Here is a 27,635-nt window from a genome sequence, read left to right as displayed (position 1 = left end):
CCTGTTGAAAATTGATTTCATCTTTATTGAAAATAAAAACAAGCACTCAGCATCTCTACGTAAGATAAACTAAGTTACCGGTACGGCTTGGTTTTCCTCCGTATCCGGGTACGGATTCGACTTGGAATCGGATTCAACTTGGAATCCCTATGGAATCGAACAGGGTTCCTCTATTTTGTCTTGGAATCGTATCCGCGTTTTTACACCCATATCCGAACGAATGTGATGCCGACATGGCGTATTTCTGACGTTTTTTCAACGGATCCGCGTCGCACGCAAATTTCAAGATTTTTTTTGTTGACTTTCGCGTAAGGAAAAGGTCATAAAACCCTAAAACGTAAAGCGGAAGGAAAAGGTCATAAGATTTTTTTTGTTGCCTTCATTTGTCTTCGCATTTCTCCCACCAAAACACGCGGCAGCTCTGTCTCCAGCAACGCAGGTGACGCAACACAGGCAACGCGCGGCTCACGCGACACAGGCGACACACCGCTCACGCGACACAGGCGACGCACCGCTCACGCCGTCTTCAACTCAAGCGACACGACGCAGCTCCGCTCAGGCATCTTCAGCAGGCTTGAGGTATGTAGTTTTAAATTTTTTATTTCTTTCAAAAAAAATTTAAATTTCTATAGTTTGTTTATAAATTTTTAATTTTTTATCAGTTTATATTATGAAAGGAAATATAATGTTCAATTTAACTTTATAATGTTTATTTATTATTCTAGACTCTATTTTATCAGTTTAATCGATGAAAGGAAATATAATTTTGAATGATTTAAATTTTAATTTATATAAATAATAAATGTGAAATATTTATAATTTTGAATGATTTAAATTTTATTATTTTAATTTATATAAATAAATAAAATAATAAATGTGAAATATTTAAATTTCATTTAATGTGAAAATAAAATTATTCATAATGTTTACTATTTAACTTTTTAAGTAAATGTATAACCATATTAATATATGATAATAATATTTTTACAAATTTTTAAATTACAAAATTGAAAATAGCTGAAATATTCATATTTATAATTTAAAATAAATTATAATAATAATACAAATTAAAATTAAATATCATATTGATATTTAATTTTAATTTGTATTATTATTATTTAAAATATGAATATTTTAATTTATAATTATTGTGTAACTTAGAAATATGTAAATTGTTAAATAACTTAAATACTTAAATATTTAAATTTTAATAATTATTGTTTAACTTGTTGCAGATAGCATTATGGCAACGTCTTCTAGCTCTATTCCTCAACGGACTTTCAAAACCGACCCAAATTCACCTTTATGGAAATATGTCAAAATAATAGACCAAGTAAAAGGTGGTGGAACATTTAATTGGATATGCAACTTTTGTAGTGTGAAAAAAACTAGCTCCTACAGCCGGTCGTGTCAAAGCCCATTTTTGTGCTATTCCGCAACAAGGAATCAAAACATGTAAAGGAAAGGATGGAAATGGGTTGCCACCTCAACAAATCGCAGGATATATTAGAGAGCAAGAGGAAGCAGATGCAAGAGTTGGTAATGCCTCAAACCATCCTTTGTTGAAAGGAAAAGGAAGTAGATCAAAGAGGCCCCCTACTTCTCCATCTCATAGTAATTTTCCTAATATCGTGGTACAGAGCCACCCATTCTTGAGCATAATTGATGAAGAACCTGTTATTGTGAAGAGAAGCAAGGGCCCATTAGAGAGAGCATTTAAAAATGATGCTAGAGAGATTGCAGATCAATCCGTTGGAAGATGTCTATATGCAAACGGTTTGTCATTTAATGTGGTACGATCACCATATTGGCAGGATATGTTGAGAAAGGTAAATGAGGCTCCACAAGGGTACACGGGGCCAGGTTATGAGAAGGTGCATAGCACCTTACTAGCAAAGGAGGTAAAAAACTTAGAAAATGCATTGGCTCCCATTAGAAATTCATGGAAACAAACAGGGGTGTCCATCATTTCTGATGGATGGAAGGATACCAAAAATCGACCATTAATTAATGTATTTGCAGTGTGCCCTAAAGGGGCAATGTTTCTGAAAGTTGTGGATTGTGAGGGACAGGTGAAGGATGCACAATTTATTGCTAACATCCTTATACAATGCATTCAAGATGTGGGACCTCAAAATGTTGTCCAAGTAATAACGGACAATGCAAAGAATTGTAGAGCTGCAGGTATGTTGATTGAGACACGGTTTGAACACATATATTGGACACCTTGTGCTGTCCACTCTCTCAACCTCATGCTACAAAAGATGGGCAGGAAAATTGATTGGATCAAACAGAATTATGATGAGGCTGAAGAGATCCAAATGTTCATCACAAACCATAGCATGTCACAGGCCATTTTTAGATCATTTTCACAGTTGGAGTTGCTAAAGGTAATTGAAACACTTTAATTTCTAAAATCTACATTTCACTTTAGTAATCACTAATCCTTAATTTATTTTTTAAATTTGATCACGTCTTCTTTGTATTCTAATTTTTATTTTTTTATTTTTGAATAGGTTGCTGAGACTCGATTTGCATCCAACACAATCGTCTTGAGGTGACTTGTGGAGGTGCGGGAGCCACTTGCTAGCATGGTAATTAGTCAAAGTTGGTCCCTATGGAGCCAATCCAATACTGAAAGGGCAAGAAATGTAAAACACATGATCCTAGATGACACTTGGTGGGATCGAGTGGAATATCTTTTGAGTTTCACTGAGCCCATCATGAGTATGATCCGTTATACTGACATGGATCAACCATGTTTGGGAGAGGTATATGATGGCATTGACTCGATGATTGAGGAAATAAAAGTCATCATCAATGCAAAAGAGCAAGATCCCGAAGAAACTTTCTTCAAAGAGGTTCAATCTGGAACAAAATGACCACCCCACTACATCTTCTTGCATTTGCATTGACTCCCAAATTTTATAGTGATGAAATGCTTGCTAAGCTATCAAGGGTACCACCATATAGAGATTCAGAAGTTAGTGAAGGGTGTAGGACAGCACTTACTAGACTCTTCCCCGATTCTGAAATGGAGGATTTAATGTCAACTGAGTTTGCTGATTTTGTAGCCTCCAATGGTCAAAGTGTTTCTGCTCTCCGTGACAAGTATAAGAAGGATGCTCATGCTTGGTGGTACCTTAATGGCCATACATCACCAAACCTTCAAACTCTTGCAATCAAACTTTTATCGCAAGTGAGTTTCTTAATTTTTTATTTTTTATTGCTCTCTAAATTCATATTTTTTACTATAGTCACCCTCTAACTTTGTGTCAATTATTCAATAGGTTGCCAGTTCCTCTTCATCTGAGCGAAATTGGAGCACCTACTCCTTTATCCACTCAGTGAAACGCAACCGATTGGCAGCAAGTAAGGCGGAAGAGCTAGTTTATGTGCATTCAAACTTGCCCCTTCTTACTCATAAACAAAAAGAGTACAAGGATGGGAGCACAAAGTTTTGGGATGTAGATCCAAAGCGAACTGATTTGGATTTTTCAGCTGCCACACAATCTTTACTTTCTGGGGAGTCCAATAGCCAATTTTCTGCTAGTGCAAGTGGCAGTGACGCTGCATGTGGTTCCACTACTCTACCTACATCATCTGATGTCAATGATGATGTTGATCTTGATCTTCCTAGTGACCCATATGATGCAGATTATTAATTGTGTTATTTTATTGTTGAAACAATGAACAATGAATTCGATATATCTATCATAACTGATTCAAATTTTGACAAATGGAAATTAGATTAGACTTACAGTAAATTTGTTATATTTATATCATATATGATAGTTCCAAGTTTTGTTTAGCATATGGATGATATTTGGGATTCTAAATTTAATTTTTGTTTCTACTGTTTAGGCTGCATATATGTATATATTTATGATTTTTACTCTTTTTTTTGTACGGACGTACCCAAACGTACCCAAACCCCCCTCCTAAAAAATTGCCGTACCGGCGTATTGTACCCATGTACCTGTACCCATACCGGCAACTTAGGTTAAAGTCGGTTTTTGAAAATCAGTTGACAGCTATAACTATCTTGGCAGTTCTTCAACTGTTATCAAAGTGTCTCAACGATAACATATTCTTATAAATAAAGTGGGAACTCGATGATTTTGATTGATGTGACAATGAAATAATGAACAAACACTGTTCAAGGTATTACATAAAAATCTGGTTTATATAATCAGTGAGACTTGTGATTATATTGATGAAGTTATGCACAAGATTGAGAATGCTTTTCTCAATTCAATGAGTTGAGTGTTGTGTACTATCGAATATCTGAAAGCCAAGGTTAAAGATTATGAGTACTTTGGAAAGATTCACATGAATATTGCAGATGAGAGGATAAAATAATTTAACAGATCATATCAGTATTTGTGATTTATATTTCATACTCTTCTTCTCAGGTATAACATCTTACAGTCTCTTGTATATTATTACTTCTCTCTCTCTCACAAAGGTTCAAATTCAGTCTTTACATTATCTCAGAACAAGACTGAAGTTTTGTGAAACTTGACAGCATTAGGGAAGTACTGTAGGTCTCAGACAGAAGGTTTTTTGAAGATGTGCTGAACAATATCGTATAAAGTGTTAGACAGTATTGCAGGTCTCCAACAAAAGTTTTTAAGATTTGCTGAAGAATATCGTATAGAGTGTTTGAGTATCAGTTGTATGAGATCATAACATTCTTTTGAAGAATTGTAGGCATTCAGATTCAAAATATTTTACATACCTATGCCTCTAAAGTTTGATGTTCATTAGAAGTTTAAATCAATGACATTGTGCATTTATTCTTCAGATATGTTTGACATTTGTGAAAACCTTGAGTTGGTGCTCAAAGGGTTTGTATTGAAAGTGTTGGTGCACTTATTGACAGGGGTGTGGAGACTCCTTGGGGTTCAAGCCCTTAAAAATATTGTAATTGGAGTATAGATTGTGAGGCCGGATTAGGACAGTAGATCCTAGCAGCATTGCTCACCGTGGTTTTCCCACATTGGGTTTCCACGTAAAAATTTGTGGTGTGCTCTTGCTATTGATTTTTGTTTCAGTTGTTACATCTTTCAGATTTCCGATTTTCAGCTTAAAATTGCTAAAAAGAATAAAAGGTTTTGTACTACTGATTCACGCCCACCCCCACCCCTCCCTCCCAGTAGTACTCCCGTGTTCTACAATTGGGATCAGAACCAGTACTTGCAAAAGACAAAACAATTCTAGGTTGATTCTGGTAGTTAGAAATTTAAAACACATGGCATGTCAGGAAGGAGGATCCTCTAATAAAGCACCATGCTTTGATGGGATTGATTATGCATTTTGGAGTATTACGATGGAAAGTTATTTGGCTTCAATTGGTTTTGATGTTTGGATGTCCGTTGAAACTGGTTATACTAAACGTAATCATCCATTAACCGATCCTGCAGACGAGGGATTATGAAAATAATGCAAAAGCTAAGAATGCAATATTATGTGGATTATCTAAAATTGAATTTGTGAAAGTTATGCATTGCAGCTCAGCAAAGGAGATTTGGGATAAGCTAAAAGGTATTTATGAAGGCAACGACAAAGTAAAGCAAGCAAAGTTGCAGACATACAAACCCAGATTTGAAGAATTAAAAATGAAAGAAGAAGAGCATATCGCTGATTATCTCCCCAAAGTCGATGAGATAGTAAATGCCATCAAGGGTTTAGGCGAGAAAGTGCCTGAAGCAATAGTTGTTCAAAAATTATTGCGATCGTTACCCTCTAGATACAATGCAAAAATTTCGGCTATAGAAGAGTCAAGGGATCTCACTAAACTCAAGTTAGATGATGTTCATGGAATACTAACAGCCTATGAAAAGAAAATGACAGGTGGTGAAGAAACTATCAAAAGGGAAACTGCATTCAAAGCAACTAGGAAGGCAAAGGAAGAAACTTCAGAGTCAGAAAGTGATGTAGATGAAGAGCTTACAGAAATTGTAAAGAAGCTAAAAAGGAGTTTCAAAAGAACAAGAAGGAAACAATCTTTGAAATGCTTTAACTGTGGGAAAACTGGACACTTTGCTGCCAAATGTCCTTACACCAAAGATGATCAAGAAGATGAGCAAGGCAAGAAGAAAGGTAAAGATCGATCATACAATACCAAACAGAGCTTTTCAAAGAAGAAAAAGAGTTTATGTACCAGGGAGGAAACATCACACTTAGAGGGTAGTGAAGAATCTAATTCTGAGATTTTATTCATGGCAATTGGACCTACTAACTCAGATTTCAGTGATGAAGAGTTTTTGCAGGATACTGAAGGAGAAGTAAATCTTGAGGTAGAACTTCTATGTGCCTTAGAAGAAATAAAGAAATTGACGAAGGAGGTTACACAGCAAAAGACTTCAGCATTGAAAGAACATGAAACTTTGGAACGGGAACTTGATGAAAGCAACCAAAAGATCATCAATCTAAAAAGTGAAAATGAAGAAGGTAAGAAAAGGGAAGAGGCAATACATTCGATATTTTAATCTAAATCTGAAGAATATATGGTTTTAGAAGAAAAATTAGTAACTTTACAACATGATTTAGAATGATATAAAAGTGAGCCAAATACAAAAGCAAAGTTTGTTAAAAGTTCTGACATGTTAGATGAGAACAAATCAAGCTTGGGTCTTGATAAAGGTTAGAGTACTAATAATCCTTTTAATAAAAAGGAAACTAATGATGAGTTTGTTAAAGTTCAGATACAGAAAGGGTATTCACAATGGCATTTTCCAACGAGAAGATTGACAACGAACAAGTATTATTCTTTTCATGGCAATAGTAGTCTTTGCAACTACTTTGGTCATAAAGCTGTTAATTGCAGAGTTATGCCACAAAGGGATGTTAATTTTATCAATAGAAATTCTTTTGATTCCTTTAAGAATTTCCATATAATCTGTTTTAATTGTCAGAATGTTGGTCATATTGCAAGGAATTGTTATTTGGGTTTTGCAAAAAAGAAAAGGTTTGAGAATAGGTTCATCAGGACAAATACAAAGAAAATATGGAAAAAGAAACAAGACAAGCAGTCAAAGACATCCATGGTTTCTCACTTTGCTCCTCATGCAAATAGACAAAATCTTTGGGTCATAAACAGTGGTTGCTCGAATAACATGTCAGGTGACAAGAGTAAGTTTATTGCCTTTTCTGATTGGAATGATGGTGTAGCAAAATTTGGTGATAAATCATCCATACAAATTCAAGGTAAAGGTGTTGTAAGCATTAATGATACTTTCAAAGTTTGTAATATTTGGTATGTAGAGAACCTGATGTATAGTTTGCTAAGTGTCAGCCAAATATGTGATAATGGATATTTTGTGAACATTAATGCTCACTGGTGTGAAATCAAAGAAGTTGATTCAAGCATTATTTGAGAGTGGTGAAAGGTAAACATTGTTTGTTTGGGCAAATTGGTAATAATTGGCTTCGGCACAAATGGAAGACTGAGAAGTTATCTTCTCGCTAAATATTTTGAATGGAAAGCATCTACTTAGGGGGAGTGTTCTATTGTCCTTATTTCTTGCCCCTACCGTTCGTCATTGATGTCAAAGGGGGAGAATGGTTATGATGCATGATGAATTGCATGATGAATTCAGATTTTCAGATTTAGAGTGCTTTGATTTGTTGACTTGAAGATTTGATTCAGTATTATTGCAGGTTTTTCTTGGTGTTCACATCAATGTCTCGGTATTGACATCAATGCAAAAGGGGGACATTGTTGACACTCTTTTCATTGATGTCAACAGTTTAAGTTATTCGCTTGTCATAGTGTGGTTATTTTGAAGTATTGTTGAATCTGGAAAACATTGTTCAGTATTGTTGAATCTGAAAACACAGGAAATCAGCATTGTTTCACAAAGTACATTTGAAATGAAACAGAATTAAATCTGAAATGAAATCATACCAACATCATATCTACAATCTAAGTCACCAGGTTCGAATTTGAATTCGAAGTTCGACAGCTTTGAAATTCGAATGAAGTTCGATGAGGAAAAAATTCGAAATGTATAAAATTCGAATTAAATTCGCCATATGTAATTTTTTTAAATTTTTAATAAATATATGTAATATATCTACAATATTATATGAAATTCTTCCTAATTGAAATTAAAATTGAAAAATCAATTAATTGAGCAATTAATTTTTCAATATTATTTTCCAGAAATAAAAATTATTTATAACACGTCATCTTTATACATTACTAAATTAAATTAAAATTATTGGAAATAAAAATATATTATGAATTTATAACGCATCATCTTTATACATTACTAAATTAAAAATACATCTATCATAATTTTAATACATTATCTTCGGGGTGGGGGGCTTACCACAACTAAAGTATATCGAGCCTTTAATCATTATCTTTATATATTAATAAATATGTTTAACGAATACGGAGCAATATTTCATCAAATCGATGGTTTTCACCCATTCCTCCCGCCACTGAAGAGTAATCTCCTTTCCACGATTCGTTGATCCGACGGGCGGACTGGGCGGACTGCAACTCCCGGCAACTCCTGTGGGCGCCAAGCGAACTGCAACTCCCGTGGACGCAAGGCGGACTGGGCGACTCCCGCAGGCAATGGCGACTCTCGTGAGCGTGGCAGGCTGGTAGCAGTTGCTAGCGTGGGCAATGGCGACTCCCGTGGGTGTGACTGCAACTCTCGTGGCGCCCTATTTATTAAAACCGCGACAAAACCCTAAAACGCAAGCGAAAAAAACCTTTTTCGGCAACCCTAAACTTTAATTCGAATTTAATCGAATTTTTTAGGGTTTTTGCAGAATGGTTCGAGTTCGGCGAATTTCGAACTTCAAGGTTGAAATTCGGCCGAACCTGGTGACTTAGTCTACAATAATGGTTGGAAAGGTTTTGTTATCGGATTTGTCTTCTTCACTTGTTGCTTTCTTCTTTATTCCACGTATTTGTCATTACTGTCAAGTTGAACAATAAGATTGAACTGGTAAAAATGATTGTAGTCTTATTGACTTTATGCCTTGTTAAACTCTATGTATCATCGGTCCAGACTTGTGGAAAAATATTGAACAAATTATATTTATATCAGATTCAGATTAATAAAAAAAGAGTATCTGGTTATGTATGTGGAGTTCGGTTATAAGTGCACAGTGAGTTGTAACTTAGTTACAACTAACTTTGCCAACTGGGCAAATCCTGTTGAACATTTGATTTCATCTTTATTGTAAATAAAAACAAGCACTCATCATCTCTACATGAGATAAGTTAAAGTCAGTTTTCGAAAATCAATTGACAGTTATAACTATCTTGATAGTTCTTCAACTGTTATCAAACTGTTTCAACCGATAACATATTCTTATAAATAAAGTGGTAACTTTATGATTTTGATTGATGTGACAATGAAATAATGAACAAACAGTGTTCAGGGTATTACATAAAAATCTGGTTTATATAATCAGTGAGACCTGTGATTATATTGATGAAGTTATGCACAAGATTGAGAATGCTTTTCTAAATTCAATGAGTTGAGTGTTGTGTACTATCGAATATCTGAAAGCCAAAGTTAAAGATTACAAGTACTTTGGAGAGATTGACATGAATATTCCAGATGAGAGGATAGAATCATGAACAGTTCGTATCAGTATTTGTGATTTATATTTCATACTCTTCTTCTCAGGTATAACATCTTACACAGTCTGTTATATATTATTACTTCTCTCTCTCTGACAAAAGTTCAAATTCAGTCTTTACATTATCTCAGAACAAGATTGAAGTTTTGTGAAACTTGACAGCATTAGGGAAGTAGTGCAGGTCTCAGACAGAAGGTTTTTTGAAGATGTGCTGAACATTATTGTATAGTGTGTTTGATAGTATTCCAGGTCTCCAACAAAAGTTTTTAAGATTTACTGAAGAATATCGTATAAAGTGTTTGAGTATCAGTTGTATAAGATCATAACATCTTTCTGAAGAATTGTAGGCATTCAGATTCAGAATATTTTACATATATATGCCTCTAAAGTGTGATGTTCATTAAAAATTTAAATCAGTGACATTGTGCATTTATTCTTCAGATAAGTTTGACATTTGTAAAAAACTTGACTTGGTGCTCAGATAAATTTGATATTTGTAAAACCTTGAATTGGTGCTCAAAGGGTTTGTATTGAGAGTGTTGGTGGACTTATTGACAGGAGTTTGGAGACTTCTTAGGGTTGGAGCCCGTAAAAATATTGTAATTGGAGTATGGATTGTTTGGCCGGATTAGGACAGTAGATCCTAGTGGCATTGCTCACTGAGGTTTTCCCACATTGGGTTTCCACGTAAAAATTTGTGTTGTGCTCTTGTTGTTGATTTTTGTTTCAGTTGTTGCATCTTTCAGATTTCAGATTTTCAGTTTAGAATTGCTAAAATGAATAGAAGGTTTTGTACTACTGATTCACCCCACACCCCCCCTCCCCCTCCCCCTCCCCCTCTAGGTAGTACACCTGTGTTCTACAGGGATGTCCATATGAGGCCATGGATAGGCCAAAGAATTAATTCAGGATTTGTGTGAGTCAAATAGAACCAAATTTGAACCCATATGGCTCATTATTGATGGAAGTGGAACCAACGACTCTAAAATATTCATGTTATTGCCTACTATTTGAATCCCAAATTTTTCTTCACCCCTTGATTTAACACATGTATTCAGAGGTTGATCCCTAATGACAACCTTAAAGATACTGTACACAATGAATTTTAGAGTTACAAGAGGGTAGAGAGGGCATTATTTATTTCAGCTTTATGCATATGTAGGAATGACCTTTTGCGGCCAAGTAAAAAACATTATGTTTAATTTTAGTTTAGAATTCATTTTAACATTTAAGTTTACTAAAACTTACAAAGATATAAGTGTCATCGTTGTAGATTTGCGGTCATAAATTTTGGTGTTACAACATTTAATCTTCAAAAGTTTCTCATATGCATTCTATCCCAACCTTATAGAACTTCTAGTTGTAAGTACATCTAGAGTGTTTTTGAGGCCATTAACACCAAAAAAAACACAAATTGACTCGAAAGTGTTAGCATTTTTGATGTTTATGATGTGATTGACATTGATGGACACACACTTGCATTGAGATCTCATTTATATGTATGAGTTAGAGCTCAACCAGTATTTGTTCCAACCAGTATATTGTATTATAGTATTGGAGTTTTGCAGAATGTGTTTACCGGTCTGAAGCGGCATGTGGACCCCAAGCGGTACGAGGGATCAAAGCGGCACAACACATTTTTTTTACCACTCTTCATTTTGTAACCGGCAACCGGTATTTTGTATGAACCGGTAATGTTTTGTGAAGTACCCTTCTACTGTTTGTTTGGCGGCGCCGACACTTTGGCGGTGATGTTGTACCGTGTTACCAAATGTGTCCAGATGCACTGCACCTAGGTTATTGTATTGTAATCCTATTGGACCAACATGAAATCAGGTTCCTTTATAAGAACATCATGTCTAGGGTTAGGGTTAGAAGTGTTGCAGAGGTTTTTAGGTTATGGATGAGTGTTTATCTGAGTGACCAAGAAGAAGAAGGAAGGTCTGCGAGAGAAGCAAGAGTGCGAATGAGTTGAAGAATGAAGTAATGCTGGAATGCATTAAGAGAGAACTATCAAGGATCTAATCAAGCAATTTGTGCTATCTGCTAGATCATATACTTGTTGATTACTCACCTCTTTGACAAGTCTGAAGCCCTTAACCGGGTAGGCTCAGAGTAGCCTTTGTAAAATCCTCTAACAAGGTGGTTCACCTCTATGGATCTAAAATCCTCTAGCAAGGTAGTCCTTGATCGGACTTATCTCCTAATAGAGATTGAGATTCCTAACAGGATCTGTTCTGGTAAAGAACATTGTAAGATCTTAACCGGTCCGGTTCCTTTTCTGCAAATAGTGACTTGTGAGTTTCATCTCACCGTGGTTTTTCCCATTTGGGTTTCCACGTCAAATATCTTGTGTTATGGTGGTATTGCTCCTATGGGTGAATGTCTTATTTGCATTATGGTCTGCATGTGTGTTAACCGGTTTGTCTGTTAAACTGTTTTACCAGTTTATCACTAGACTGTTTAAGTGTTTGAGTACAGTGTTTTTCGGTATACTAATTCACCCCCCCCCTCTTAGTATTCATCAGAAAGCACCTGAATGACCTCGTGTTTAGACGGTACAGCCTTCATTTGCATTTAAAAAAAATACACAAGGGCAAGATACATATCATGCAATTGACCTTAATACATTGATTCATATTTGAATTGGGTTGGTGAGCCTCATGATGTGAATTCATTGTTTATTACTGATGGGAGTGCTGATTTGGAGAGGGATTGAAGCCAAATGGCAAGCAAATATGGCAGCATATGAAGCTTTAGAAGCTGAGCTTGGAAATTCATCAAAGGTGGCTTCACAGCATACATAGTTTGTTCCTATGCCTGAGGCTCCTATGGCAGCTCTTGTTGAGGATATGACAACTATACCAAACACTTCCATGATGCCCACATAGTGGTAACAAACTTCTCTAAACTTTAGCTGAAGAAATTTATGATTTGCAATTTGTTTGATATTGGAACATGAAGTTTGAAAACCAAATCAAAATTACTGAGAGGGGGGGGGGTGTGAATCATTAGTTTACAAATTTTGCAGAAATTTTACAAAAGAAAGAAGTTAAGCACAAAAAGATTAAGAGAACACACATATCATCACGTGGAAAACCCTTTTGGGTAAAAAACCACGGCTTTAAAATTTTCATTAAAATGGGCACAAACCCAGTAACAAACAATAGCATCAACTCCCAACACAGTACAATTGAGGCACCAACCTCAAGAACAGCTTCAACTCAGAAAGAAGTACTGAGGCTCCAACCTAAAACGAAAAAACCAATCTAAAACACATAAAATTTACAACTCCTCTTCAAACTTTATCAAACTTCACATTACAAAAACTTTTTCATATCTGACTGTGTAAAACTTCTGCAAAGCCTGGAAGCACCAAACAAGAAACTCTTTCATACTTTCTTTCTACTACCTCAAACCTGTGTCAGATTAACATTGATATTGTCTTCACCACAGACCACATTCAGTGTTTCAGACCATGTAAAGAACCCTCCTGTAAGTATCGAACCTCCTCTGTAAAAATCATAACTCCAAAATCTGATTCAAGAACCTTGTAAAAACGATCAGAGCAATCTTTCTATACATATTCCATCTTCAAAACCTGCACACCACATTCTGTCATCGATACAAAAAGAATTTTTACCATCTATTTTTTTTCGTTCACCTTATAACTCTTCAAAACTATATCAGCTCCACGCACTTTCCTTTTCACACACAAAAAAAAAGAAACGGCTCTTGTTATATTTGAAGTCGATATCCATTTCTTTAAAAAACGTAACTCAGAATACTTCCAGCAAATAATTCACACGATACTGTGTTTATAAGAAACGTTAGATTTCTGAGAAAATATCAGAACAATTAGAGAACAACTAAACAGTCGCCACACATCCGCAGCACAGAAAACCGGCATCAAAGAATGTATGCTTGCTTCACTAACAAACACGTAACTCCCAGAATATGAATCAGCAAAGCTGACTTCCCTGACAAACACATAACTCCCTGAATATGAATCGGCAGCCCAAAATATCTCGCAGCATTTGACAAACTCAAAACTTGCAGGTGTTCATACTTACTGTGATTTTCCTGAAATGTGTTTCTAAGCGGAGCAAGTAGATTTTCGGAGTTCTGACAAAATCATCGACATCCCAAACAAGTGGCAATAGAACGAAAACAAGCTTAAGAAAAAAACAACACAGAAAAAGAGAGCACTGTTAAGAATTTGAACAAAGTAAAAACACTTGGCAACACTTTGGCAAAAGCACATCGCCCAGCTAAGCCAGCTCGTACACTGAACTCCTCTGCACACACAACATATGCTGAATAATATAGAATTAAATCTGAATCGGAGTGCACCCAGTCAATCAAACACACTGATATATGAGATGGCAGCCACCTGGAACACAATGACACTCCAGTCTCGCCAATTTGCCACACAACAGTCCACAAGAAACATTGCTTAAACACATCAATGACAAAAACATCTACAAATTTTACATTTATTGAAACTTTGAACTCATTGTTTAATCCAAAGAAGCAGAACTCTAGAAAAAATCGCGATTAAATGCAATTTCTAAAAAATCAACATGACCACAATTTTTTCCCTGATTTATTGGAAAAGTCGTTGACTTCTGGTCAGCTACTTATAGGCATTTAAATCACGATTAATCTGGAAAAAAATTGCATTTAAAAATATGATTACTTTGGAAAAAATCATGTTGAAAATCCTGCAAAACCCTAAAACCTGCCAAAAAAATGATATTGGGCATGACAACTATTGTGGGAAATTGCAGACACAGCAGTAGAAGTTCTCCACATTCTTTCAATTGCCAAGAGTGAGAGATAAATGGATCATCACTGCCAGGAGAAGATTAACATTGGTGAAGAGTTGGCACAGAGGTCTAAATGAATTTTCTTCTCTAAGTTTTTAACTCAACCAAGCAAAGTGATAGCAGGAATGTATATCAAACAAAATCTAGTTTGTGTGTGTAAAACTTTTACTGAATACTCAAAATCGAATAACATTGCTCAATATTGCACTTATCAATGTTTCATTTGCTTCATTCACGATGTCAATGAGAAAGTTGTTTCCAAACATCTTTGAATTTGCTTGAGTATGTTGTTTCTAGAGACAACTCAAGGCCTAATTAACAATGCATGCCTTCAAGATATGAGCCCAAATAAGTATTCATAATTTCATACCTTCAAACCTTCTTATCACCTGTGATGTCAAACTATACTGTAAAATCATTTGAATGAGGTAGCAGGAGCTATGAAAGACTGAATTAAAATGCTTTTAAAGATATGAATCTCGATCATAATGCCACATCAGAAAGACTTTGTGTGGATACATTGCACACCAATCTTGGGTAGCACAAAGTTTAAATGCAATTGGCGTCGAGGTGAAATCAGCACTTAAGTTTATTGCTTCAAATGGCATTTGGCAAATGAAGCAGGAAATAACACCACCATTTGCATAAAATGCCTTGCAAATGTCACATTTCAGGCAAAACAAGCTCTTGACGTGATTTCTGAAGGTAAGGCAAAAAAGTCAAGAACCGGAGTTGAAATGGATTCTAATTTCCTGATTATGCATTGCTGAGTGCAATCCGAAACATTGATTCAAAAAGCTTCTTTCCACGCACTAAGAATTATCACCCCTACCCATTATCCTCAAACTGAGGACAAGGGATATATCCCATTCCCTTTCGAATCAACAGAGAGAGAAGAAATTTGTTTAAGCGGATTCAATGATTTGACTCACCCTCAGCCTACAAGTAGGTTGTCCCCCAGATGATGCCCTGAAAGTTCTAGCTAGGTTTCCTCCCCATTTCCCCATCTGGTTGTACATATTACTAATTCCTATTTTTTTATGACTACTAATACAAAATTCATTTTACCATACCAAAAATCTAAGAGTGTAATAGGGACGAATGAATCTCCAAAACATATGAAATGAACTAGGCAGTAAGAATTTCATTTCTTACCTTCCAATTTCAACAAATATGGAACATATTTTTAACCCTTTCCACTTAAGTATATGAAAATGATCTTATTTTCATTAATATTTATTTCAATAGCAAACAAATATTTTATACCTGATTTGCTAAACCATGGAGAGGCCCCGCTAGGCCATTCATACCAGCTGCAAATGCAAGATATGGATCTGCCAGTGGACTCCCAACCTAGAAACCAATTCATCAACAAGAAGGTCAATTATTTATCGATAAAAATTAGACAAAAACATTGACCAATAATGCACAATAATAATTCAAGGAATATCACTTCACTATCACCAACAACACTACAGAATTTGCACTACCTATGAAATGATATTCCTTTACTTTTGCAAAGAACCTGCTTTTGCAAATTGTACCTGCTTATCTTGGTAGATTGTTCTTCCTAAAAACAAGTTGTCAAATCAACACTTACATGTTATAAAGAGTATTTGCCTTGAGTTAGTTTACAGACCTACAAGTTATGATCTTGATCCTTGAAACTTACCCAGTCAGCATTCCAGCTTGAGCGCTAGGAGATGGTCGGCACATGAAATTATTACAGATAAGAAAACCAAAGATGATCGACCAAGGGATCTGACTAGATCTACAACATTCCATGACAATACACTATATTTTAAGGACCTGACAGTTGCCAAAAGGAACACACTGTCAACCAACTGACACTTATAACTACCTGAGAATGACGAACAACTTCATACAACAATTAATACATAGTTGGATAACCAATATTATCAAAACACAATAATAGACATTGTATGCTGACTACAACATTGAACTCAAGATGTCATATAGTCGTTTTGAAACTTTATTTGGCTTACCTATTAGTCAATATCCAAGTGTAATGAGCAAGGGTACTTAATTATGCTTCAAGGCATTCCTAATGCAGGAGAACCAAAAATAATATCTGTTAAACAAATGAAAACTTCTATTTGGAGAGGTTACTTCAATGTCCCCTTTTAAGGTATCTTGGAATATTGGGACAATTACCTTTAACTCTCTGTTCTTGCTATGAATTGCAATGCATGATACCACTTAAAACTTATATAATGGAAAGAATATGAACAATGATAATGTTATTTCAAGAATAATGACTAATATTAATACCACTGATATTTCTGACTATACAATTAGATGTATGCTAAGTGATTTGAACTTATAGATGTATATGTTGAACTTGGTGCAACAATATGCTGATTAACTTTCCCTTTCACCTATATTGATGAAGGATAAAAATTGGATAACAAAACAATGCTATATCTGATACGATCTTAGGGGATCATGCAAAGTTAGGAAATTCCAATCTGCAATAATATAGAGATATGTGCAATCGATAATACTTCAAATCATGCAATCGATAATACTTGCCGTGTCTGATATGTCGATACACTAATGCAATTCTGAAAATATTTATATCACTTATAGTGATATGTTGCTGTTTCTGATTGGGATATGTATGATTGCAACAATGAATGAAGGTGATGTTTCTGATATTAATATATATATGCACCCTTTGGTAACGATGAGACACCTCCCTTCATTATCACACTTCTTCGGGATGATTACAAACTACATTAATAACAAATGCTAACTTCTGTATACCAATTGCACCTTTTCAATAGTATGCTAATCACTCACTCTTCTTACTAAATCGATATCCTTAATTGATATTAGTAATGCTCTTCTTATCATATCATCACTGACTTAGATTATCTATTACTTGGGCAATATCAATATCAACCCCCTTCAATTATGTGGTCGGTCAGCCTTAATCATCAATATTCTCTGTAATATCTGTGCACTGTAAATATGACAATCTATACTTGATATCCTGAGCGATATCTTTCTTGGCAAGGAAGTTCGGTCTTTGTATTTACTTTCTATCGGTTATCAATTCTTTACCTTCTTAACAATACGAATCGCTGACTCTTACTAGATATTATGACGGTGGATGTCCATGCTGATTATCCACGTAGATAATTCCTGATGTATACAATTGTCTCTGCTCAAGTTACCTGCCTGATTCATACAATACCTCGTAGGTAATCATTCATCCATGGTCTTGAGTGTGATTGTCTTATTGATGGACATACTCTCTGTACTTAGTATGATGATCTTTATTTTGGAATCTATCTTAGGAAACCATCTTATTTATAAGACTTCACGGTTTCCTCATCTTTTATTCTTTAAGTATAATAACTTCTACTAATTCGACTAACTACTACTGATAATGGTGTCCAAGGACTGCCACTCCTTGTCCACAATTGCATTGTACTATTCTAATGGGAAGGGTTCAAGAATGGGGATATTACAACTAACAACTCTTCTTTGTATAAACAGAAAATCAAAGGGTCAATTATAATATTTTGATTTAATTTGATCAAACTTGATATTAATTGTTCATGCTTCAGAAGACCATGGCAAAAATTTGGTATAAGTTACTAATTGATTAAGTTAGTTTTTATCTGTTCATGATACAAGTGGATATTGTTGATTATTTGCATGATTATGTGTTGCAGGTTGTCATGTGCCAAACAATTGCTACAAGTGTAGTGGTGCACCAGAATGAGTTCTGCAAGCGCAATTCATAGAATAGATCGACTAGTGATAGATTCTATTACTTGTGATGTCATGGTTCTTGTTCTTTTTTCAGTTTATGCCTTATTTGTTTATCTATTGGTGCCTTGAAATTTTGGTCTTGGTGGCAGTTGTTAAAAGGGAGTCACTCTAGTCTTAAAAGACCAAGCCATATCTTAGATTGAGATATTAGGGACCCCAACCTTAAGCCATTGGACTTAGGATTTTATGTATTGTGAAAGATAAATGTTTTTAAATTTAATTTAATGATAAAACCTTAATCCTTGATAGGAAGCTTGCTTGTATGATGAGCTTTGCAATACTACGCATCGAATGAGACATTGAAAAAAGCTTCTAATTGCCTCAAAATTCCAAAAGGCAGGTGTTAATCTCATTTTGGAAAGGTTTTGGTGGTTTGAGTTTAAGGCTTTTATGATTTTCTTTCGAAGGTGGGGGCTTTGTGTGAGAAGTTGGCGAGGTAAAAAATGTTTTCTTTGTGTTCTTGCTTAAATTTTGTAATGCCATCATATGGGATCAGTGTGCCTATCCTAATGGAGGAAGCATCAGAGGAATAAATGTGGTATATCATCCTCTTGGTTGTCAATCAACTAGCATCAAAACTAATAAGATGTTCTCATACCAATGGTGTCCACGTCCAACAAATTGAACATTGAAGTAAATGTGAATTGACTAGCATCAAATTTGATCTTGCCTTATGTGAATTGACAAGAGTCATAACAATAAATATTTCACAATTTGGTCTTGCCTTATGTGAATTGACTAGCATCATAACAACAAATCTTTCACAATTTGATCTTGCCTTGAACCTCCACCAGTATAACTCCAATTACAAATTTATGTTTGCTTGCAAGTATTTTAAAATTGTATCTGTACCAGAAAAAAATATTTCATTCCCAACCAATTTCTTCCCTTCTAAACATTCAAGACAAACCATAATCTCGGATGAACCATACCATTGAAGACAAAGGGTTTACATCCTCAAACTTCAGCCTTCCAGATTTTCGTCCATCAGAAGAAAACATCGATATTTTCATCCCATTGGTAGAAACTTTGACCTCAGGCTACAAATCTTGAAAAGAGAAAATGATATATCCTCTAAATGAATCCTATGAGTCTCCTCAACCTACTTTTAAATCCCCCTAAAAAAAATTTTGGAATTTAAATTATAAAATCACTTTTAAAATAATTGTCCTTTTTTTCCTCCATAAAAGTGACTTTATTTTATGTTGCTTTTTTTTGTTTCCAAGTAAAGACGCTTTATTTAAAAATAATAGTTAACTTAAAAACACAATTAGTTAAATAAAAGTTGCAAGAAAAGCATTAATTAGATAACTTAATTTGATTAATTATATTATTTCCTTTCCAAAAACCTAGATCAAAACTGGGGACATTACAATCCTCCCTTCCCAAAGATTGCTTGTCCTAAAGCAATCTAAACCTATATGCCAAAACTAGGATCCCAAATGAAGTTGTAGAATGCTCCACCATATCTTTGTTGCACCATTCTGATACAACTGAACTCTACAAAGTTGACAATCTTTGTTACATTGTGAAGCAATCCACCAATCATATAAAGTCTCTAAATCACAAAGCCAAATTGGGAGTTCCATTTCCATGTAATGTCCCCTAATGGGACCCTCTTATATTCTGACCTAGAATCACGATTTTAGTGCATAGTAAATACAATAGAGGGGCACTATTGTCAACTAAAGTTTAACTGAAACCTGCACAGCAGGTTAGTCAGCATTTCCATTATGTTACGATAGATCATATATTCAACATTCTTTATATATTGCCCAGATTATATGAAGGATTCAACAACCCTTTCTCTCCCTACACCTGTCCCCATTTTCGAGCTCAAGGAGAATCACACAAGTGTTTTGCCCTGTAGGGTATGTTTAAGAACACCACAGAACACAAGCAAAACAAAATAGTACAGATATGCACGAAATGTAGAGAACTCATAAATGTATATCCATTAATGCCAACATTACAATGTATCTTCAGAATAACATCAATATAACATAACAAAGCATAATCATATCCAAAGATTGGGGTACACGGATATATATACACGGGGTGTCGACCGGCTGTCGGTACCAACCGTCAGCAACCGCCGACCCCTAAACATTTACTAACAAATACTAATTATCCCGACAACATCATCCCTCCCAAAAAAAAAGATTCGTCTCCAGACGATGCACAAGAAAATGGGGAAACAACTAGACAGAAGAAATAAAGGAGTTGGCGGTCTAGAGGGTGTCCTTGATGAAGGAGGAGTCAATGGGACTGAAGTAGCCAATTGCTCTGTAATGTTCCCAATTAGGGATTGGATTATTTGGCGTTCAAGTCCTGCAAACAAACGTTAGTATACAAACAATATGAAAGATAATTAAACATATATATTTGTTTGGGCAATTATACAAGAAAGAATGCTATACATTATTCTACATATTTAACAAATAATGTTAAGCTAATTTATTTTTCTCTATAAAAAAGGATACAATACTCAGTTGGACCTTACCTGGATTGACCCAACCCTCTATTGAGAAATATTTTCAGTTAGGAGCAACCCAGAATGTCGTCCTCCTAAGGTCTCTATTTGGGATCTCTATTAATGAGTGAAATCATTAATTTTCTCAAAGCTTGGCAGAGATCCCACCCTTGCTCAAGCTTCTCTATCTCTAACATATGCATATGGTTAACCTCTACAATATATATATATATATATATATATATATATATATATATATATATATATATATATATTGTCTCTAAGAGATTCCCTATGAATCTCTCTCTGGATTCCTCTTGGAATCTTGGCATTCAATTTTGCCCTCTAGTCTCTATGGCTCCTTTAAAGGGAGCAATCATCGTAGACATTATCAGGGACTTAAATATAATTCTGCTCTGAAATGCCTCAATGATCCCTAGCTCTGTAAATTGCCTCTGAAGCAATCTCTATTCCCTCTGTTTTAATTCTAAGTGTATCTCTACAATCTTATGGTAATTGTTATTTAACATCACTAATATATCACTATTATATTATAATCCTGAGTGTATCTCTGTCTCTAGAGTGTCGTTACAATTCTGAGTGCATCTCTATTATGCTAATTCTGAATGTATCTCTGCAACATTGATTCCAAATGCATCTCTGATATATTAATTTAGAATGTATCTCTGTTATTTACCGGCTATTCTGCTTTAATTTATCTTGCTGTATGATTCGAATTCCACGGCATTATTCATGAAGTATTCCCTACGGTTTAGGGCAAACCACTTACCGTTCACTTGCCGGTGGTGTATCCTGGATATGCTGGGTACACTCTATTCCTTCCACGGTTTTTGCTTCCAACGTGGCTATCACTATTAGCACTATCCCCATGCATACCACCAATAACACAAATGTCACTGCCTGTAACTTGATAACAATTCTGATCTGATCTGATCAATGGTGATGTCACTAGATGCTTTCGATTCCTTACCTTTATATCTCTCAATTTGTAATGTCCCCATTTTAGCAGACTTGGATTTTGTGAGATTAGCCTATTATCCTGACCCTCGTAGGCTAATGTGTTGGATAGAGGGTCTTTTTGAGGATTGGTATCATCTCCAGTGTTCAGAGTGCTTCAGTTTGGTCTTCGTTTGGCATCATTCAGACATCATTTGCTCTACTTCCTATTTTTAGCAAGTCTTGGGATGTTAGAGATGGACCCCTGCTATTTTTAGTAAAGGGGGTATGGTCATACGCAGTCTCCTCATGTTAGCTCCCAGTTCAGACAACGTTTGAAAATACAAAGTATTCATGGAGATATTAATGTTTAATTGGCCCAATTAAACATTAATTATTTGGAGATTATATTATTAAGTTATTAAATGACTTTATATTATAAAGCACTTAAATGAGGGTCTATTTATCATGATAAGGGGGCCAAGTTTATTAATAATTTATGAGCAAATAACCCAAGGTTTAATTACATTATTGATGCCAATGAAATATTATAACATTTTAATGTTAATTAAGAGTTTTTTGAAGAAGTTCGAACTTCTTGAGGAAATATAAGTGTGCAAAAGGAATCGAACTTCATTATGTGATTGGAGTTTTTGATTGAAGTTTCTCTGGAGCATTGAAGCGTAGAATACCAAGGGTTTCTGCAGGATTCAAGGCTTGCGGCATTGGAGAGCGTGGCTTCTTCATTGTAACAGCATATAGAGGGTGTGCAATATCATCTGATTATGCTTGTGAGAGTTGGCTTCATTTAGAAGTTGACATTGAGCTGATTGGAGGGTTTATTTCAGAGTTTGTTTGCAAATTGAAAGAGACTACAGTGTGCTACAGTGTCGTGAACAGTGCACTACAGTGTCGTGAACAATGCGCATGAACAGTGCGCTACAGTAGTTTGAATTCTATAGAAGGGGATTTAGAAAGGTGAACAGATATATATTTGACAAGGGCTTTGCGTATGAGGAGAATCAAACCAATATATCAAGGCAGCCATTGAAATTCCAGGTTTTCTATCTATGGTAATTGTATTAAAAAATCATTACTTCATTGCATCATTTTCTATTATGATTATATCATGAAATACTTGGAGGTTGCATATGTTTAATGGAGATATAAGTTGCATATTCCACATTCATGGTAACATTCAACATTGATCAGCCACTTAGCTTTCATGCCAATTGTTTGCTTAAATGCCTAATGGCTTTAGGTATACATTGGGATGCATGACAAGTGTTTGTCTTAATGTCAACTAGCTGTACTAGTTAATTTCAGTCATTACATGTGTGTGTAAAGGTCTAAAACAGCTAGTATATCATTTCTATAACAACTTTGCATTGTTAGAAGCTTTCCATAACTTCATTTGCAGCCTACAAACCCAAAGAAGACAAATAAAGAATTCACTACAGCGGCTTCAAACATTGTATGCCAAGTGTTTGACAATATTCCTTGGGGTTCAAATAAGCGAAACAGGCTCAGATTAGCCAAGGGATATTACACAATTTGAGGGAGAGGCACACCTCTTCATCATGTATGCCCTTTGGCAAGAGACATACCCTTTCACCCTTAGCACCATTTGAAAGAGTGCAACTCTTCATTAATTCTACCCTGAAAGGGACACAGCCTTTCATAATCAGATGTGCACTTATCATTTAAATCAGATCTGCACTTCTCATTTCCAAATTATCCCCCCTCTCAAATGAGGTTCTCTTCTCCCTTTTATATCTCATTGTTGAGGGAGTCACAACTTTTCCTTTCATGTCTTTTGACTTTTCATTAACTTAATTAATTTTTAATTAATCATATTTAATTATATTATTTTATATTTTAATTTAATTTTTAATGTTTTAATTTTATTATTATCATTTATTATTAAATTCTATTTCAAAGTCGGGACATTACATGCTCCCGCAACTACCGAACTTTTTGCGTCCTATACTGGAGGTCTCTCTCGAGTAACAAGTGTCGCTCCCTCGAAGTCTTCACTATGAACACTGCCTCCATGACTTCCTTATGTTTCTTGTCCAACTCCTCCAAAACTAAAGTGAGGCAAGTCTCTATTGTTGCTTGCATAGCCACCTCTTGCGCCAATTCCCCCTTCGCCTGGACCAACTCCTCCTCTAATGCCGTCACCAAAACCCTCTACTATAGGAGCTCCTCCTCAATGGTCTACAGCCGAGTGGCTAGCTCCTCCCGAGCTATAATGGCTGCCACCCGCTCTGCCTCCGCCCTGGATGCCAAATGTTGTGCACTCGGAGCTCATAGTAATTGTCTCAGAATGCCTACTCCTCCTGCCATAACAACAAGTATGTCCCACTCTCGCCAATCGACTCCTTGCACCTCCACTCCTCCATCATGGCAGGTATCTCTACTGCAGGCCATCCCTTTGAATCAAAACACTTGGCAAACTCCTCTCCACATCCTCATGTGGCAAATGCAAGCAAATTCTCCACTACAGTCTGTCCAAGATCCAGTTCCTAAATTGAAGCCCCCATCTGTCGTGCACTGGCCTCCACATCTACCAAGGCAGCCATCTTCTGTGCACTTGCCTCCATCTCTGCCAGAAATTGCTCCACCACACCTAACTCACCCTGCATAGTGGATGCTACCTGCTGGTTGGGCTCAACAGCCCTATAGTCCTCTCCAAGCACCCTATCCTGGAAGACTTCCATAGCCATTGTTGGTGAGAACTCCCATCCTCTAAATCCACAATCTCTGGCAACACCAGTGGTTGTGGTGAAGGAGGTGGTGAAGGAGGTCGAGATCCAACCGGTGCCATGGTAGCGGTCCAACCATGCATCCCATTGTAATGTCCCCTATTTGGGATTTACCTAATTTAGTCTTGGGATAACAATTATAACTTAATGTGAGAGTTATAAATATTAATAAATAAAATTTTATCAAAACTCAGTACTATTCATTATAATATTTAACTTAAGATTCTAAGATTAGTTTGGAAGATAGAACCTATCTTGATAACTTCCCTTGATTTGTATTCTTGACATATATGTCTCAATGTTATAAATTGTCACTACATATGATTTTCTTATAGATTAGTCTCAGTCTGGTGTATAGATTTTATATATATATCATCTGATTTATTCCACTGTGAGGGCAGACAGATATGACATGGTCTGCCATTGCATATGAAATTGAGAATGATTGTCATACGTATTGCAGTCAATATTAATATTAGTATTAAATTCTGCATGAAAACATTATCGGACTTTATATATTAAGCATACGTATTAAGCCATCCCCATGCATACCACCAAGAACAAGGATCTTATTGCCTGTAACCTAATAACAGTTCTGATATGATCTGTTCGATGGCACAAACTATTTATAATCATTTCCATTCCATTTGATATATCCTTCCTCTCCTTATTTCTCTTTCCTATCCCCTTCTTATTCTGATTTTTTCCTTTATATATCTTTCGCGTAATCATTAATAGTAAGGTTGCATCTTTTTGTAACCCAAAGGTCGTGATAATAATCATATCCTTTGATTACTAAATCGATTATCAATGCCTTGTTTAATATTGCGATCAGTTATCTCAACCGATAATAAAACTTCATTCAACCAAATTAAGAACGCTTCATTCACGAATTCATTTGATAATAACAAATCATAGATATCGGTTTATACAAATGCCACGTTAAAATATAATTCTAATAAAAAAGTCTCTTCCTTTGTCTTATCGAATATTTGACTATTAACAAGTTGGTTAATTTCCAATTTTTAATATTTTACTTATTTTTGTGGTTTGTACAATCTGTAATTCTATTTGTGTTATTGTTATCTCGAAGCACTTGGGGGAAGAACATATTGCCGATCTATTACATATGGTTCTCGTAATCTAGTCATGATGCAAATGCGTTTACTTAGATCACTCTTTATATTATATCTTTCATCGTTGCTCTAAACAATTATAACCAATGCCTTCAATCACTATAATTGAGATTGTTCTTTTCTGTAGATTATGACATGCTCCTTATCCTCTAATTGCTTTGTCTATTACTGCTTAACTAGAATCATTATCTTACTGCTCTATGACTTATAAATCTTATCGCTCTCTTAATATTTTGTCACTATTCTTTGCATTAATTATATTAAGGGAGTATAACATCAATTAGCAATATTAAATTTATTTTTATTTGAGTATTTCAAGAATATTATTAGTGATAAATAATATTTAATAAATAAATTTCAAGTAATCATTCGTTAATAATTATTATATTCATTAATAATAATAAGTGTTTCATTATGCTATATATAATGATCAAGGAGAGGACATGACATCCATGCATGGACTGTACTCTCCAACTCGGCCCCTTTCCCTGTAGCGGCCTCCTTACTTGTAGGCACACTTTCCAACTCGGCCCCTTTCTCTGTAGTGGGCTCCTAACGCGCAAGCATTCTGTGTGTTGGTGGGGCGACACTAAAGGGTGTCTGCGTGGGTGGAGGTCGCAATTGCCCGAATCCTGGCATTGGTACGGCTTCAACAGTCATCCCTGAAGTAGGGAGTGCAGATATTTCACCATCCACCTGTAGCAAAGCTGGGGCGAAAATAAATTGTTCGATCATCACCTCTCGCGAAGGTTTGACCCCCCTCGATGGTGCTACTCCAACCGTACTCGTACTACTCAAGGGTGTACCCATGACACCTTCCGCGTGTGTACTACACTATCCAACATCTCCTCTCCAGGACTCCTTCCCACTTCTCCTCAACAAGCCAGACAAAAGGCATTATTGCCTCCACTGTTGTTGGAAAAGGTATCTGCCGACTCTTCCCTTGCGCTACTCTCCTCATCTTCTGCCAACTCTGACTCACTCTCTGAAGCCACCACCTGTTGCCGCCTTCGCTTCCTGCTACGTTGGACATCCTCGCTACATGTGAAGGTATCTTGGTGAGTCCAATAAAAGATAGGTGGCCACGAACAGTCCACCCGGTTCTGGGGCTTCCACACATGTTTGTCGAGGGTACCTTTGTTCGCACAGCGCCCAAAAAGAGTCTGATGGCATGAAAAGGCATGTAGAAGGCCTTAGGTCGTAGGGTAAGGAAGTCATCAATCCTGTCAGAAAGGACCGGCACCCAATCATATACTGTCCCATTCCTTAACCCATTCATCAATGCCAACAAGGGTACAGCAGTGTCTAAGGCTCGACTGGCTCCCGTGAGTCTACTCTTCATCACATCAAGCGGACATTGCCATTCACCTAGCACAATGTAAGACTTTTTTAACCCTGGTCCCTTCGATGCATTCACTCTTTCCCATTCTTTTGTTGTCAAATCATCACAGCACAGTAGTTGTACTTCTACCTTCGTTCTGCTAGATCTTCATGGCATTTTTGTCAACTTTCTTGCCCTCGCCAGGAATGTCGAACACTCTAGTAAATGCTTCCCCTGTGAATGACACCATTACTGTACTTTGCTGGTAGATAAATATAGATTTGCTAGCGTTTCTATCATACACTGTAATCATCATCCTAAGACATGGCTCAAAATCTCGAATGGCAAACACAGGCATTTGGATTGCCCAATACTAAAGTCTTACCTTTTCTGTAGTCTGTGTTGGCACAGCATCCCTTCCCCCTTTTCAGAGTGAATCCAATTTCCTTTTATATCTTGCAATACCGAAACGATCGATTGCACTCCAACCGGCATGGCTTATACCCTTTCATAACCGACCAATGATATCGTTTAATATTATCTTATTTGTTACTAACTAATCCCAGGTGGCGATTCTTGGTATTTTAATTGGCTTTATGGACTTAGTCTCTTATATCCTCTTACATATTTGTTGGAACGTAAACACTTGACTGCCTTCTAATGAGTCTTACGTAGCTTTGAAGGATCATAAACTCTTCGTCTAGTCTTCAAGGTAATTTATTATCGATTCTC

At 35.9% G+C, this 27,635-nt stretch overlaps 1 protein-coding gene across 3 annotated transcripts in view; it reads right to left on the bottom strand.

Annotated features, from left to right (window-relative positions):
• LOC131048073 (citrate synthase, mitochondrial) overlaps positions 1-27,635 on the bottom strand; it is a 190,428-nt gene that overhangs the window by 29,414 nt on the left and 133,379 nt on the right. For all 3 annotated transcript variants that reach the window (XM_057981928.1, XM_057981927.1, XM_057981929.1), the window contains one exon: positions 15,711-15,797. In XM_057981928.1, the coding sequence (XP_057837911.1) occupies positions 15,711-15,797 (87 nt within the window). The remainder of the gene's footprint in view (positions 1-15,710; positions 15,798-27,635) is intronic.

Source organism: Cryptomeria japonica, chromosome 6 (assembly GCF_030272615.1).
Source record: "Cryptomeria japonica chromosome 6, Sugi_1.0, whole genome shotgun sequence".
NCBI lineage: Eukaryota > Viridiplantae > Streptophyta > Pinopsida > Cupressales > Cupressaceae > Cryptomeria > Cryptomeria japonica.
Note: the sequence above shows the minus strand (reverse complement) of the source record. Positions and strands in the feature narration are given on the sequence as shown.